The 17652-nt window shown below is 40.2% G+C and overlaps 1 protein-coding gene across 25 annotated transcripts in view; it reads right to left on the minus strand.

Moving 5' to 3' along the window:
• The window catches only part of Dlg2 (discs large MAGUK scaffold protein 2), a 1876145-nt gene that overhangs the window by 20198 nt on the left and 1838295 nt on the right, over positions 1-17652 (minus strand). For 15 of the 25 annotated variants that reach the window (XM_037207364.1, XM_037206918.1, XM_037206903.1 and 12 more), the window contains one exon: positions 11488-11587. In XM_037207364.1, coding sequence (XP_037063259.1) covers positions 11488-11587 — 100 coding nt within the window. Of the gene's footprint in view, positions 1-8073; positions 8116-10647; positions 10694-11487; positions 11588-17652 lie in introns of all 25 variants that reach the window. The other 10 variants (XM_037207151.1, XM_037207017.1, XM_037207231.1 and 7 more) reach the window with 2 other exon arrangements.

Here is a 17652-nt window from a genome sequence, read left to right on the forward strand (position 1 = left end):
CCTCATCCTCATTAAGCTCTAGTGTCTGGTTATCGCAGTTATAACTTGAAGTAATAATAGGCTGCTAGCTCTCTGCAGTGGCAATGATTTGGGAGAGTGCTTTTTATCTGACCTTCGAAATGGAGTGCCATGCCTCCACACCAAGCATTGCAGATAAAGCCATTTTAGAAAAGGGTCCATCCAATAATTTCATGCTACCTCATCAGAATTTCCGATACTTTAAATTCACCTCCTATTTTATTTTCCTAAGTATGTGGTTCAAAAGCAAGTGCCTATTTCATTTAAGACATAGAAACTTGGTCAGAATATTATTACAGCGTGCTAGAGGTTCCAGTCTAATACTGAGTCATCTTCAGGAAATCTGTTGCTGGTCAGTTAAATTAGACTCAATCCGAGGACGCTGGGGTTACAGCTGTGAGGCAGAGCATGTGGTTAACATGTGGAGGTCCCTGCCTTCAAGCTCTGGTCCCCACTCCAAGTCCAGAGGTGTCTCCGAGGCTATTGGTTAAGATTGCTGCTAACTCATGCCTTCAGAATGAGAACTAAGGGAAGCGATGTTGTAAAAATGCCAGCATCACCAGCAGCATTTGCTGCATGTCCTCTGCCTCAGGGTGGGCCTCGGGTCACCAGACTACTGTGGAGAGTAAGTTCAGCTTTGGCAATCAGTTTTACATGACATCTATACACTGGATCAACAAGGTGGTCATGGGGTTGTCTCAGTTCAGCTGCAAGTGCCAAAGGTTCTGTGCCTGTGTTTGCACTGGGTTTAGTGTTGATCAATCTTTGGTGTAAGACTAGGTTAGGGATATTGAAAACAGATCAGTGTCTGCTAGAGGGGACATTTGAGGAGGGATGGGATGGGGGAGGGTGATTGTTGCCAAGGCCAAAAGACAGTGAACCTCATTGTTCTATGCTATGTTAATGCTATGCTATACTATATTATACTCCACTCCACTCCACTCCATTCCACTCCACTCCACTCCAGAGTCTATGGGCTGCCCATCCCAAACATATTTAGTATGCAACACCAGTTTCTCTTCCGTAGCTCCGGCCAGGGGAAAGTGAGCTGTTTTCATAAAGGGTGCTAACTAAATAGACGGTTGAAATACCTGCCGTTGATTCAGGTAGTTTTTTCCTGTTTGTCATTGTGGAGTACAGAGGCCTTCTATGGAGCCTTGGTAGTGGTATAAGGCAAATGTGGTTTTCTTACGTTTTCAAGTGTAAGAAATGGCCGCCAACTTAAGTCATGTTTTTCATCTACCCCAAAGAGGAATTGTTGTTGGTATTGGCACTGTGAGGCCACACTATATCCTGAAGGCACAATGAGACTTGGCATCTCTCCTAAATGGCACGTGTCCATAGCTGCCCTAGAAGTGTTTAGGAGGCATCCTTATGTGTGAGAAGGGGACTGGTGTGAGATGACTCAGAATTTTATGTATTTAGGGAAAGAATGATTCCCTGTGAATAAATTAAACTACACAAAACCAGAGTTTAGATTTTTTAAAAAAGTGACTGCTGCCAAACCCCAGTCACCTGGTCTGGAGATACAAAGAGATCATTGCCATTCAGAAGGTGGGTGGAGGTTTGTGGAGAAAGAGTTTGAGGGACGGTGGCATGGTTCACTAATGTTAGCAATGATAGATTATGACTTTATAGGGAAGACTTGGTAAAATAACATGGAAGGAGAATCCTTATAGCGAGACAAAGCTTCAGGTGTTAGATGATGGATGGCAGAGCCTGCCCTCTACACTGGCTGTTCCATGAAGACAAAAGCAAAGCTCCATCCACCATTGTGACTCAGGTGTTGTAAGATGCTAGAGAACTCACACCGTGATTTCCGTTGTGAAAAACAAGATGAGTAATAAGCTCAAAGATAGGTTCTACTTTGCGTGTCTGTGAATAGGATCGTTTCACTTGGGAAATCCAGTTTCCTCTAAATAAATGTAACACGTCATGCTTCTATTTGAATCTCTTTCCAGTCATCTTGCAGATCACCCCAATGGGATCTCCTAAATGCAAAGCTCTGATGGTAGTCTGCATCATTTGTGGTTCTGAAAACCAACACAAGTCCAGCTTTGATGAGAGAATTGTTGGTCCATGGCTCTTTGGTATCTTTCTTACAGAAAGAACTGGTTTTCATTCAGGCATCCTTTACGAATCCCAATGCTTGTGGTCCTGTGCAAACAGGTACTGTGTATGCATAGGAAGCTTCTGGAGAAGCCGTGGTTATGAGAAGTTGAGGTTATGTAGGAGCTATGAATTCAATATCTTATGCCAATTTTCATGCTCAAGGTAAAAAAAAAATGGCCCAATGAGTAGCAGAAAAGAAACAGAGTGGAAAGAAAAAAATCCTATAGCAACGAAGAGAAAAATCTATGCCTTTATGTCATTCTGCAGTAACCAAAGGACTTTCCTTTCCTATCCACTGGCTTCTTATTTTCATAGAATGTCTTGGGTAGTTGGTACTCAGGGGACCTACTTGATAGATGGAGAAGCTGTGTGTGTGGTTCAGAGAATTTGATGAGGCTCCTTTGCTCAGTTAGTAAGTGGCAGAGACGAGATTTAAATCCACATTTGTTTTTCACTATGGAGTCTATACTACTATCTCAGGAGGGTGAGAGATGTAGACTTCTCTGTGGAACTTGCAGTGAACAAAGGGCGTGGGTCAGAAAAGAGGGCAAAATGGCAGAGAAGACAGAAGAGGTCCATCTGTGAACACCAGCGTTTCCACTTCCTCCTGCTCTCTGTTGATACATCATCTCCATAGTCACCCTTAGTAGTTATTTTTTTTCTTTTCTCACAAGAGTTTTGCACTTAGAATAACAGCTGGCAAAAGGTACAGACTATTCTCGGTCTTGTTTTGGCAACTTTGTGGCTGACAGTGGGCAAGCAGCACTCGAGGTGGGGTTTGCAGCTGCCAGACACTTGGCAGAGCTGCTTCTAACAGACTGCACAACACTGGCTGTGTGAATCAGGAGCCAGGCACAGTGAGACGTGGTAAGAGCGAGACCCCCTCCGCCCATGTACCCTCAGGAAAGAGAAAAAACAAAAGAGGGAAGGAGGGGCATGGGGCCGGTGCTGGTGATGTTGTATTTAATGTTCTAAATCTAGTTCTTAGGGCTCGCACCTGATGGCTATTGAGAATCAATCTGCTTCCTGTTAGCACTAGGACAGGATAGACTGTGTGCTTCATAGATGGTGGGTATGGAGCACATGGTGGCGTTCCTCTGTTCTGTGCCCTCAATGGGAATTACATAGTAGTTACTGCCTGAAGTATTGATGAGCTTCAGTGTGACCACAGAAGTTGTTTATGTACATTTCTTCTTCTTCTTCTTCTTCTTCTTCTTCTTCTTCTTCTTCTTCTTCTTCTTCTTCTTCTTCCTCCTCTTCCTCTTCCTCTTCCTCTTCCTCCTCCTCCTCCTCCTCCTCCTCCTCCTCCTCCTCCTCCTCCTCCTCCTCTTCTTCCAAAACAGGGTTTCTCTGTGTCGCTTTGCACCTTTCCTGGAACTCACTCTGTAGCCCAGGCTGGCCTCGAACTCACAGAGATCCACCTGTCTCTGCCTCCTGAGTGCTGGGATTAAAGGCATGTGCCACCACTGCCCAGCTTTTTATGTACATTTCTTAATTTTTTCTTCTTTTATTAGTCTGGATGTTTTGCCTGCATGTATGTCTGTACATACTTGCATGCTTGGTGCCTGTGGAGTCCAGAAGAGGGCGTTGAATTCTCTTGGAACTGGAGTTATAGGCAGTTGTAAAACTCAGTTTTTCTGGAAGAATGGCTAGTGTTCTTTACTACTGAGTTATTTCCCCAGCTCTTCCAAAAAATTCTTCAAGAACCTATTTCCAGTTGGTTCCACTTGATATCTTGGCTGAAATCTATTTGTTTGCTCAGTATCTCCATAGGATAGTCAGGAGATTAAATTACTTAACCACCAGAAAGCCCTTACAATCAGGCTTAGTAAATAGTTAACACTATAAGCAGTGTTAGTCTTTTCAACTTTCCTGAGATTTTTTTTTTCCCTCAAGACAAGGTTTCACTGTGTAGTTCTGGCTGTCCTGGAACTCACTCTGTAGGCCAGGTTGGCTTTTAATTCACAAAGATCCTCCTGCTTCTGCCTTCTGAGTGCTGGACTAACCACTGCCCTGCTAGTTTTAGTCTTAATAATCTGATCAGTGGTACAGAATGGTTGCAAAGCACTGGATGAAACAGCAGGAAGCTGGGGTTAGAAAGCACATGGTGCAGTACAGGATGTGGGAGGGCCAGAATGACAAGGTCTCATTGCAGCTTCAGAGCAACCACTTTGTGAGGTGCACAGCCTCTTCCAGCTCTGATACCTCCTATGCAAGGTTGGCGACCCAGCTAAGACCTTCCTAATAACAGCATCATTGTCGAAGTCAAACGAGATAATAAAGATGAAAGCACTAAATTTAGCCATGGGCAATACTTGTCAAAAGTGGAGTGGGACAGAAAGAACGGAAGCCATGATTACCAACTCTTTTAGGAGAGTCTTGGGTCTCATCTCAGAGACTGCACTCAGATCATTTCTTCAGGATCCTCATTTAGAAAATCCTAACTTAACTGATGAATATCGATGGGCAAGAAGGATAACTGTCAACTCCCATGCAACTGTTATGTGTAAACAGCTTAACAGAGCTTTGAGACAGTAGGCCATCAACTATGGAGGTTTGCCTGGTCCTCATAATACCTGTTTGGTATTTATTGCCTCACAATACAAGGGCAATTGGAAGGTATATACAGAAGGGCCAAAAACATGAGCCTTAACTTTACTACTTTACTGGTATAAAGAAATACAGAACTATTCAATAGTTAAGGTTTTGAAGTGGTATTTCACATAATTAGGCAATATCTTATTAATTAATTGTACTTTAGCTGCTACTCAATATAGTTGGACTTGAAAAAATTATTTTGTAATGCTTGATTTGGTATAGCAGATGTCTGAATTATGTTGTAGAGGTGGAAGCTTGTAGGCATGCATGCGTAAGACTGTGTATGTAGGCATGCATTCGTAAGGCTGTGTGTGCAGGCATGCATGTGTAAGGCTGTGTGTGCAGGCATGCATGTGTAAGGCTGTGTGTGTAGGCATGCATGTGTAAGGCTGTGTGTGCAGGCATGCATGTGTGAGGCTGTGTGTGCAGGCATGCATGTGTAAGGCTGTGTGTGTAGGCATGCATGTGTAAGGCTGTGTGTGCAGGCATACATGTGTAAGGCTGTGTGTGTAGGCATGCATGTGTAAGGCTGTGTGTGCAGGCATACATGTGTAAGGCTGTGTGTGCAGGCATGCATGTGTGAATGTGTGAGGCTGTGTGTGTAGGCATGCATGTGTGAGGCTGTGTGTGCAGGCATGCATGTGTGAGGCTGTGTGTGCAGGCATACATGTGTAAGGCTGTGTGTGTAGGCATGCATGTGTGAGGCTGTGTGTGCAGGCATGCATGTGTAAGGCTGTGTGTGCAGGCATACATGTGTAAGGCTGTGTGTGCAGGCATGCATGTGTAAGGCTGTGTGTCTCCAGAATGCAGTGTGAAGGGTGCTTTGTGCATTGTGCAGCACAGTAGCCTTGGACTATTTTGTATCACCCACTTTTTATAAAGCCATCCTGGCTCCAGATTGAACAGGCAATGTTTTCACAGTGGCAAAGAGCCTTTTTGCATTTGTTTGTGCTGGTATTCATGAGACATAAAATTAGTCTCAATTATAGCAAAAGCCAGAAATTCACTAGAAAAAAAATACAGCCTATTTTGATATCAAAGTTGCCTCTTTCTGGAACACATGTCTAGGCCACACCTCTGCCTTTTTGGTGTGACACTGACCCTCACAGAGTTCCTTTCTCCCTTTTGACAAGTACTCTGCTTTCCAAAGCTTAGTGCACAGGTCACTTCCTGTCTGGAAGTAGCGTGCATGCACCTTCTGTCCTGGAGTCAGATTTTTATCCTGGTCCCTACAGCTCCTGTTTATGTATCAAGCTCTCACTCCCAGTACATGAGCAGTGAGATCCAGGCTTGATCAGTTTTCACGCTGGGTTTAGCGTACTGAGAAAGGGGACCTTGCATGGAGAAGCTGCCAAATGAATCAGTGAATGTAACTCTTAGCTTTGGAGGAAATCTCGCCTGCCTGGCCCTGTAAAATCTGAGACCCCAAATGTAATGATTGTACTCCTCATCTACCTTACTAACATCATGACTCCAGCTCCAACTCTCTCTCTTCTCATGGGTAATTTATGGCATGTACAATCGCTTCCTTCATTCCCTCAATAAATATTTGTGTGCAGCTCCTATTTGGGAGGGAAAAGAATGATTGGTGTCATCATGGCACATCACCCCAATGGCTCAAAGGTGTGGTCTAAATTCTGACTTAGTGGTTCTGGAAAAAAATATTCCAAAAATATAATTTCCAAAGAAGGTTGTACATCCCATAAAGAGGACTGGAGAACAAAGCATGCATTTCCCTTTTCTCTGGCTCTATCTACTGGAGGGGAGCAAAGCCCTTGAAAACGGAAAACTAAAGCAATTAGTGTCTTGGTCTTCATGAAACCAAACAAGTACATCTCATTTCTCCTTGTGAAAGATCAAGGGTGGCTCATGGAGTCAGAAAGGTAAGCGTTGGCCCCTCCTTCTTGGCTAGTTCTGAATTGAAAATAACATAGGAAATGAGAGAGGCAATTGTCTCTTCTGCCGTTGGGTTAATGATAGGAGTAGGAAGAGCACAACCATGTTGAGCATAAGGACTCTGAATCTGTCCATCTGTGAGAGTCGATGGAACTCATCAATTTGACAATCATGCACCTGTAACACTCTGCCTGTGCATCTTATCACAACTTTGTCATTCAGTCTTTGGTCCACGTCACCTTCCTTTTCTGATCCTCACCATTACCTGACACCCTTCTCTGTCTTGTGTGTGTGTGTGTGTGTGTGTGTGTGTGTGTGTGTGTGTGTGTGTGTTTTCAACTGGCCACCAATCTGCTTCTTCAAAACCTTACTCCACTCTAGGTTATACTTACTAATTGGCATGCTGCCTCCAAACGCATGATTTTTATAAAGCACCATACTATAATGGGGTAGGATAGGGATGCCCCAAACAATTTTTCTTTTAAATTAATATTCATGCAAAAGACAATACCAATTTCTACATTGGTATTTATTTCTGCGAGTCATGTATTGGACCTGCAGTTTTCTGACACCTTAACAATTGCTTTTTGGGTAATGCATTTTATTAAGGAGTGCAAATCAATATTAAAGGTATCATAAGGACCCAGTGGTAATAGGTACCTATATTAGTCACCAAAGACACAAGTAGACAGCAAGAAACCATGAGGCCTGATTAGAAGGATGAGATTATTGTCTGCTGAATATTTCCATACACTAAGCAAATGGCTTGAGGTGACCAAAGAAAGACAGGGAACATTTTTAAGTAGTTACCTACCTTTTCAGTTATGTTTTGTGACCTAAAAAGTTTTGAAAATTCTTTCAGCATTAGATGAAGTGTTTACATCAACTTCCCAACCATCTCTCAAATAAGGTTAGATGCATAGATATGCTATGTGTCTTAAAATATTAATCAAGGAGAAAGTGATACAAAAGACACCTGATTTAAAAGGAACACTGTAAGTTAGAATTGCTTCTGCACCAGGAGCAGAAGGGAAAAGGCGAGGAGAATAGAATCATGACCCTCTCCTTTCCTACAGGGAGCTTAAATTGATTTGGGGAACAGAATGTCAAAATCTTCCATCATAAGGTTGCATCCAGCTGAGGTTCAAATTGGTATTAGAAAAATCTGCGCCTGCATCCACCAATCATGTTAGGGTCCACGGATGGCCCCTGCGTCATTTGTAACTTTCCACATCAAATGCTGATTTCATTTCAAGCCATTTGCTTTCGAGAAGGATGACAAAAAAAAAAAAAAAAAAAAAAAAAGGAAAGAAAAGAAAAGGAAAGAAAAGAAAAGAAAAGAAAAAGAAAGAAAGAAAAAGGCAGCAGTTGAAAAGAGTCTGAACTGACGACCACAGGCAATGGAGGCAACCGCAAAGAAAGGAAGCACAAGGCCAAGCGGAAACTTACGGCAGCTACTTTCGCTATCGCTGGCATTAGAGGAGACGTGTTCTGCAAGGACAGCACAGCACATTAAAGAAGGGTCAAGCATCAGAGAGCAGCCAGAAGGGAAAGGACACACCCATGCAAAGCTACTGCAAATGGGAGCAAAGGGCCAGTGAAAGGCTGCGGAAGAATCGCACTGAGAGAATCCAGAAGACAAAGATGAAAACTTTATTGCCACTCTGCATAATACTGCTGTTTCTTCCTTTCAGCAAATAAGAAAAATACCTTTAATTATCAAACAGCAAACAATGGCAACCCAGGTGACGCTCTGTCTCTAAGTGACATATCCATAGAGTTCTGATTTTCCAGAAGTTGTGAAGGACAGTGTGTGTCCACTGGTGTGTAGGCGATTCTCAGTATCTATTTTAGCCCTTAGTTATTTTGATTTCAACTGATCCCTGGAGTCTTTTTGATTTTCCATTTAAATATTTTGCAAGCAAATCCTCAGCTGTAAGAGGGATTTCTGAAGCTCTTTCCTGCTTTAGTGAGTAGAAAATATGGGAGGAAGCAATGAATCCCTGAGAAACATTTCATGACTTAGTTTTTTATTCTATGATTCTTTCTTGAATAGATATTAAATTCTGGGAGAACAGAGCAGGCAGAACATAAATGGCCTGATACTCAGTGCAGGATCTGGCATGAATTATGTTTAATTTATCCTGAAGGTCTTGGCTAACAGAGATGTGTGTGTTGTTCAGTTGATGAATTGATCATATATAACTTATCAACTTCTTCACGTCACTGTACTAGAATGATATATATGTGACTACTTGGCTTTCAGCTGTTTGACGATACTTAAGAAAGAGGAAAAGAAGATACATTATTCTCTAATAGCAAAAACTAAAATAGTGCTTTAAAATGCTTGAACATACACTTTTTTTTTTGCCTGCTGAGGGGACTGATTCTATAACATAAAACTAAAGAAAACCAAAGCAAATGCTGACTTCAAACCATTCCTCTCTGTGTGGCTTTATGGCCAGAGCTGTGCTGTTAATCTGGGAATACATTTAACAAGTCCAAGACTCATGGGGGAGGGGGTGGATGAAGCCAGGAGAATCTGCTTACTATCACTGAACAGATAGCGAAGATGCATACGCACACTTCAGGGCACCTTTGTGGATGTTCTTATCTTTCCTACTTTGAAACAGTGATGTAGGGAGAACTGGATTTTTTCTCATTAATTAAATCTGTTCAGTTTTTAGAGAGTAAGCAAACATCTGGATATTCTGGATTCAACAGAGCATTCCATACTTTTTAATGATGCTTACTATTAGTGATATGCTAAAACAGTCACTTTTCCTCTCCAAATTGAAAGCGTATAAATTCCCCCAGGTGGTATTTAATGCCATCCAGGTGATGCTAAAATCAGTGGGTAAATTTCATACCATACTCTATATAATCTTTCAAAGATAAAGTTTTCATCTTTAAGAAGAGCAGCACTTGACCAGATTTTGTTTTCTCCAGCTACATGTCTAAAACAGGCCACTGAGAGTCAAAACTTGAACCCTGAAAGGCAGGCATCACCACACGCACAGGCTTATTTAAACAGCCCTGGAATGTGAAATCCAACTCAATGGTATTTTGCTTTATAAAATGAAATGGACAACTAAAAATATCTCCTGTAGCTATTACATTAAAACATACAAAACAAAATTGAATATGTGATACATTTGCAAAAGATACAAGATTCTGTTCTTATTTCCTTGGTGCTTCTAGAGTGGAATTAGGATTAAAGAAAGCAAAAATCATAGCATAGGCTTTTGAGACATAGATACTTGTTTTTAATTGCTAAGTGCAACGAGACATAGACCGAAGACACGAATAAGTAGAAAATGTAAAGGTCTAATATATCTTCTTTTTCATTCTGCACTACAAGATGAAGCCCTGACAACATAATGCAGCTGGTAACTCAGATATCTAAAACTATCATACAAATGGTTCAAGCAGGACCACTGCAAGTAAGAAAAAAAAAAAATCAGTCAAAGTTAATAACAAAGAATTAAGGCTCAGATAGCTTAATATTTACTTTTTGAGAATGCAGGTTGCTTTTGACTACAAAACAGCTCCTTTATTAACAGCAAAGTATAGCTCAATCATAGAATTGGGCAAGGTCATTATATCTTTCCATGTTGAAAAGGCAGAAGGAAGAACATAAAGAATGTTTCTACTTTGCCATTCTAGAACACTTCGCTCACCCTTTCTTAGACATGGTCTTTTGCTCTCTGAGAGGAAGTTGGTGACTGAGCAAATGATGCCCTGACGGGCATCAGGACCATGTTGGCCATTGTCACACGGCCAGAAAGGGGGAGGTGTTGCCCACAGCAGGAGTTAGACTGCCTGACACACTTCGCTTTTAAATGCTGACATGCAGAACAAAATGACCGAAACTTATTTTGTAGGAGCATTCACAGCTAGGTAACAAATCAAACTCGTATCGTGTGCATGCTAGGAATGAAAGGCCCTCAGGAAAAGGAACAAAAGCCAAACTCAAAAGGAAAGGAAAAGAAAAGTTAACAGTGACCATTCCTGGAAACTTACTCAGAGTCTTTGTTCCATAACCGTCGTCACCTAATCCGGGGATGTCCTGCATGGAAGTCCCCAGAGAGAGCAATGAGAGAGGAAGAACAGCCGCGGAAGAGGAAGGTAGAAGTCAGTGGAGTTGAAATGGATACTACCATGACAGACCGTGTTGCCCAAGCAATCTGGATCCCACTCTCTTTCCTTTTGAACGAACTTTCATCCCAAGTTCCCTGAGCTGAGTTATAAAAGGAAAATTTTGATTTGTAAATCTACTCAAAAGATTGAAGCCAGAGATTGTGGGGGGAAAAGAAAGCATCAGTGAATGTAATTTTTTTCACTGTCAAAGAACATCCCCACTCTAAATTTCATAATGAATTCTTTATCCACCACTACAAGCTTCCTTCTCAGCATATATTTAATGGCTTCCTGGAGGGTAAGAGTGAACAAATGCCCCAATACTCAATAAAAGTCAACGAATTACTTCTAATAAGTTGGCATCCAAGACAAAATACATACGTGGCAATGTAATCCAATATGTCTGAGCAGAAGGGAAATTTTTCTCAAGCCTTAGGGAGTTGCATGATCAAACCAGACCTATTCCTGGTCACAGAGAAATGCTGGTTGGACTTGAAGTCCCAGTTTTGTCAAGGCCCTTTCTAGTGCTTTCTGCACAGCACAGCCCCAGGAAGGGAAGGATCCAGACTGCAGTCAAACACTGGTCACAGTAGTAAAACCTGCCCTGCCTGCCTGCCATGTTGTTTGCCTAGGTGTGTGGCGTGGGCCAGCCTGTCATGAGTGTTGCCTGTGAAGATTTTTTTTCTTGTGTTGCAGGTGACATTATCTTCAGAATCTACTTACGTTCAGGATCACTGGTTTCCTGCTCACTCTGCTCCTTGTTCTTGTAGAATGGGAATTTTCGTGAAAAGATGAAGCTCTTTTTACGCTTGTCATTGAATGACTGTGAAGGAGAAAAGGCATGGGGCAAAAACAGGGGACGTCTAATTGTTGTCACACTCATGCTGACACAACAACTAGTTTGTAAAAGCACAGAGAGCTGTAGTGACGCAAGGGGACACTCAACAGAGGCGCTGGAGGGTTCGAAAGGCAGACTTGACTTTCAAGGAGTGCCAACTCTTGATAATGGCGCCTTGGGAAAATGGTTTTACAGTCAGAACACTCCTTGCACATAAATGGTGACCGGGGATGTCTTAAGGCGGAAGATCCAAACCCATCCTGGTAACTGAATCTCTTCAAAATTCTGAATCTTCATTTACAAATCAACATACTTTTCCAGTGTTAAGATCACACTAGGCAATATCCACATAAAATGCTATATAATTCTCACTTTATCACTGTTAGGCATAAAATGGCTGACTATTAAAAAATAGGTTTTCCCCTCATTGTCTAGCTGTCTTAAAATTGAATTTGTATTAGTTCAGCTTGGGTTTAATTAAAACTGCACAAGGAAGCAAGTGGATTTATGATATGTGATAAATATAGTGTAAAATTTTATTCAAAAGATAATTTTGCCTCACATCCTTATTATGGACTACCTCAAGAAGCACAGAGAGGTTGAGTCCAATGCCAGTATCATAGTTTTTGTTGGTGACAGCCAGCAAGCAGCCAACCAGACGCTTCTAATACGGTACTTACTTAGTAATCACCCAAGCATAGGAGAAATCATAGTCACTCATCTACATTTTGGTAAAGGGAAAAAATTAGGATGAATATCTTCAAAGTACAAGCCATCTATTAGTTTAAATGAGACTGGATTAAAAATAAAATATTGTATAGTACAGTTATTAAAACGCAATCACTCCAGTGATCAGGCCATGCTTGTTCAGTAGATTTTTTTTTAAAGAAAACTCAATTTATCGCATGGTAGCTGTTGTTACACAAATGCTTTGTGGGTTGTTCTTTGTGAAATGGGACCATTCAAATCTTATTAATTTCATATTTTATAATGTTTCAAAAATGTCTCGCCAGCCTGGTTATCATCCACACTTGACTGATTTGAATCTTTTAGCTGCTTAACACCACTAGAAAACATCTCCCGGGAACAGGGTTTCTTACTTGCACAGGTTTTAAATTGAATGGCCAATGACATAGTGAAAAGGGATTAGCATTGGCCACTGGCAGGAAGACATGTGGAGCCAGCAAGGTTACAGCTTGGAAGAAATGAGTACTTGTTGGTTGAGAGATGAGCATTTTGTCCCATTCATGGGACTTAGTCATGTGCCCATATTAATTAGAAGCTTGACAAAAAATTGGTGCAAATAAGGTATTGGTTTTTGTACTCTTGTGCTCCTCTATTAAATTAGTACTGATCATGTTCATTCAGGAAACACTGAAGTACTGAAACATCTTTCACTAAAGTCAGAGGAGCTAAATTTTATGCCAGATCAGGAGCAATTTTGTATCTCATATTAAAGCACTACTTTCTTGGAACTTAAGTCTGCAGACAGCACCTGTGTTTAGTAGAGTTTTTATCATAACTTGTAATTGAGAACTGGCAGCCATAGACAAGGCTGGGAAGTGCCCCCATATTTTCCTTAAAGGAACATTACATATTCTTGCATCACTCCAGTGTCATGCCACTTTTACATTTCAAGCATATTTAAACTCCAGTAACTGAAAGTAAAAGAAAAAATATCATGTAAGATTAATGGCATGTGATATTGCAGAGGGTGTTAGACACTAGTCATTAACATTACAGATGACTTTTCATGCAAAACAATTATGAAATCTCATGCAAATACAAAATTATGCCAAGAGGATTTGGAAAGCTGGGGGTGTAAACACACAAACACACACAGATGGATAATGCAGAGGCTTCTAGGACCCCAAGTGGTATTGCATGCAAACCACCTCATTTACATTGTCTCACGGGGGAAAAAAAAATGAAAAGGTGTTGTATTTGATTAATTCTTTCATGTTTCAAAGCAAGGAATGTAATGTGTTAACATTTCCCAAGTATGAAAATGTTGTGTATCATGAGTTCTCTGATCGGACATAATAATACTGAACAGCACACCTTTTAAAAGGACAGAAAATACATGATATCCCAGAAGTAAAATTATATAACAGTATTATGAATAAATGCACTTCGATTCCTTCCTGTGTAACATGGAAGGCACTGGACCCTTTCATGGTCACACTTTCTTATATGTATGAATGCAAAATCAAATCACCCATTTCAGTTCACACAGATTTCAATGTTTTGCAGGTAAGGTCTTACTGAATTAACAGTAACGTTAGTTAATGTTAACATTTTGACTTATAAAGGATTACATGTGGTTTATAAGGCTAGACATGTACAGTACCATTAATATATGCTTTATTACCACTGTAATTTTTCCTTTTAATACTGAAGAGAAAATTCTGCTACATGAGTGCTGGGTGAACAGAATAAATTTAGCATTTTTGCTATTTATGTAACACATGGCTCTAAAGTAAAGGCTAGTTTACAGATCTCGTCTTAATTGTGCCTGCTCAGTGCTGTTTTGTCTACATTACAGCATCTTCAATCCCCATGTGTTGCCTTCAAGGAGAAAATTTTTTTGAATAGAGATTTTGAAAACACCAATCAAATGTGGCCTGCAGTAAGTTGGCATAGGAAAGAATTCTACTTTAGAATTTGACCAAGCAAAAATTTGTATTTATTGAGCATTGAATTACCAAATTTAGTTCTAAGGCACCACATCTGTGATCTACAGGCTAGCTTCGTGAAGCCTGCCTCATCACTATTCCTATATGTATCCAGGGTTGCTCAAATGGTGAGCTGGGAAGTCAGGAATTGAATTGGTTGCAAATGTTACTGTTCTATGAGTACAAATTTCTGAAAGTCAGGCCTCCTTCAAGTTTATATTTAAAATTACAAGCAATTGACTATTGTAAGTCACACCACATATTCTGTCATTCCTGGACAGTAATGGCTGGTGGTTACTTAGGCCACAACATGTTATTGGATTCATTAGTATCTCTTTAGGTTATTTTGCTATATCTTTCTGTCTTAGCTAACAATTCATGCAGTTGAGGGCTCAAAGCCACTCTTGTTCTTACAATATTGTAAAAAATGAAAGGAATTTTAATAAGACACTTTAGACACAGCAATCTAAAAAATTTGCATATAAGTGGCTAGTTAATAGAGAAGTGAAAAAGAGGTGTATACAGTGTAGATAATGTGGTATGGCGAGTAGGAAGTGACAGTTGATGGGTATGGACTTATTTCATAGTAGATAGAGATGAGAATGTGGTGATGGTTACATTGCCTATGAATATACTAGGAAACATGGAGTTGTGTAGGTCATGTAACTAATGTAAATTATATCTCAAGAACACCATTTAAAAGAGGAATCCTTGTACAGCCCCATACCATGGGTTGAAAGGAAACAATCACATCAGGTTTCTCATTCAACTTGGTGTAAATATGTTATATCTTTAATTGGATGCTCTCCAACTCTTGTAGTCTATCATATATATGTCTCATATATATGTATATATCTGCATGTAGAAATCTATATATGTTTCTGTTGATCTGATTCTGTCCTATCTCAGTTAAGTGAATACCTTTCATGTTGTGACAGACATTATAACACTCATGTCGGGAGTCAGCATCTCATCAGTGGGACTCAGAAGCCTCATGATTGGCAGGTCAAATAGTATGAAACTTCCTGGATCAGCCCCACCATAGACTGCTTTGGTAATCTTGTGTAAGATAAAATGCATTATTCATAAGGAAGAAAGCAAAAAGCTCAAATCCCCTCTTCTCTACTTAAATCCCATGTTCTTGAAGACAAATGTCATGTGTTTACCCTTCATATCCAGAAAACCCTAGAACTAGGGGCCTATTTCTGTTGTTGTTGTATTTTTTTAATCTGCTAATTCCTCAGCTTCTATAGCTCCATAATGTCACCTTTGTAGATAATGGTGTTTTCTGGTGGAATTTAAACTTGTACTTGGCTCAAACATGCTTTTTTCTGCAGCTCCTCTTATTTTGATAAATATTTATTTCTGGGGGAGCAGTGGATCCAGGAGGGAGGGAAGGTGGTGGGTGGGCACTGGGAAGAGTGGAGGAAGGGGAAGCTGTGGTCAGGATATATTTATTGTATGAAAGAAGAATAAATTTAAAAAATTACTTGTTTCCTCATAGTTGTGTTCATCTGGAAAAGCTGTTTAGGTATCACTTTGTTTTATCCAGATAGGTCATTTTCATGCAGAAACAGAATTGTAAAATAAAATGTATTAAAGAATAAGCAATAATATGATCAAGATCAGTTGTTGGATCTCAGATTAAGACTTGGGAGCATAAAAAAGTATCCATTCTGAAGTCCTGAGCCTCCTGACAGAGAACAAAACCTCACTGAAAAGAAGCCCTCCTAAGTTCTACTAAAACAAAGCTTCAGATGAACCTATGTTCAAACCTACAGCTTTCATGATCAGTTGACAAATACAATTGGATTTTCCATGTTTCTTTGATTTCTTTGTAAAGATACAACAATCAAAATCTGAAGTTTGGAAAACTCTGTAGGACAAATTACTTGGAATATAGCCTAAGTACATCTAAAGGAAGAACAGTTAAGGGAACATTGATATTTTCTTGGCAGGCTAATGTGATACAAGCATAACAATACTGAAACCATTTGCTGTAGGACCGAACAAATGAATAAATGCAGGCATGCTGGGAACAAGAGTTGTTATGGTCAAAAAGAGGATAGTTGAAAGGAAAGGAAGAATCTTTAAAAAATTTAATTTCTTCTCTAAAGAAGCCCTGGGTGTGATGATAGCCTTGTAGCTGGAAGCATATCTAGCATCCACCCTGCAAAATGGGAATTAATGTTGTTTGGCTGGAAGCAATATTTGAGCAAAACCTACATTAATTGTGATGTGTGTAAAGAACATCAAAGCCAAACCCACATAATATGAACAATGGGCACAATGAATCTGAGAAGAAATGTGTGATGCCATTGAGGCTATAAAAAGACTTAACCAAACAGGGTAAATGAAAAGCTTTTCTTTATAGGAGAATCCAGGGAGAATGATAAAGCCAGGAATCACTATTCTCTAACTACCACCATAAGAGAAAATTCATTCAAGAGTCATCAGTATTTGCAAGTCCATGAGAAAACAGGATATTCATCTCTTCACATATTCAATTACAAGAGTAGCAAGAAATAGCTGTATGGTGGAGCAATCTGTCAATGTCAACTGTGGGGCAGACAAACTGACTGGATGTGTTTCCTGAATGCAAGGCCTGAAAAGTATTTGAAGCCATGCGGAATTCCTGCTCCAAAGGCAACAGTTCACACTGATGGTGAAGAAATGGGCATTTCCTAACTAAAATGCATCCTCTTTAGATGTCAATGTCATGACAACATAAAAAGCTAAGCAATTGTCCCAGAAGTGGGACAAGCAAAACCAAGTGTGGGGTGCTGGATCAGGAAGGCACACAATGCATAGTTTCTACAACTTCCTGTCAACATAGTTCAGGGGATTGTAGATGGGTGTGTAATTTTTGAGTAAAAGGGATCTATAATTCTCTTCCTGCTTTTATAATGCTTAAAATTTTTCATGAGGTGGCTTTAAAAAGATAAATCATGAAATATGTATATAGATGTTACTAGTTGACTGGGGTGTGTGTGTGTGTGTGGGGGGGGTGATTCTCCCTATAGCTTTTCTTTTCTTTTCTTTTTTTTTTTAGACTCAAAGCAGTAACAGGAAGTAAAGCAGATAAGGAAAGGAAGAATGAAAGCCAGTCCCCTGTGTGTGCTGGGGTCCAGTGGAGGAAACAAAGAGGGTTCATTATTCAAAAAATGTGGCAGCTGATATTTCCTGACCTGAAAGGACAAAGTTCCTAGCATTCTTTGCTTAAGAAAGAATCAAAATCACGGGACCCATCATTCTACAAATGGCTGTGAAAAATAGCATCCTAAATGAGTCCCTCACTCCCCTTTTCTACTTACATTATTTCTGGGTCTGGTATGGTCATGCTATGTAAAAATGCATTACTTAGGGCAGTAGCCT

The sequence above is a fragment of the Peromyscus leucopus genome, chromosome 1 (genome assembly GCF_004664715.2).
Source record: "Peromyscus leucopus breed LL Stock chromosome 1, UCI_PerLeu_2.1, whole genome shotgun sequence".
Classification (NCBI taxonomy): Eukaryota; Metazoa; Chordata; class Mammalia; order Rodentia; family Cricetidae; genus Peromyscus; species Peromyscus leucopus.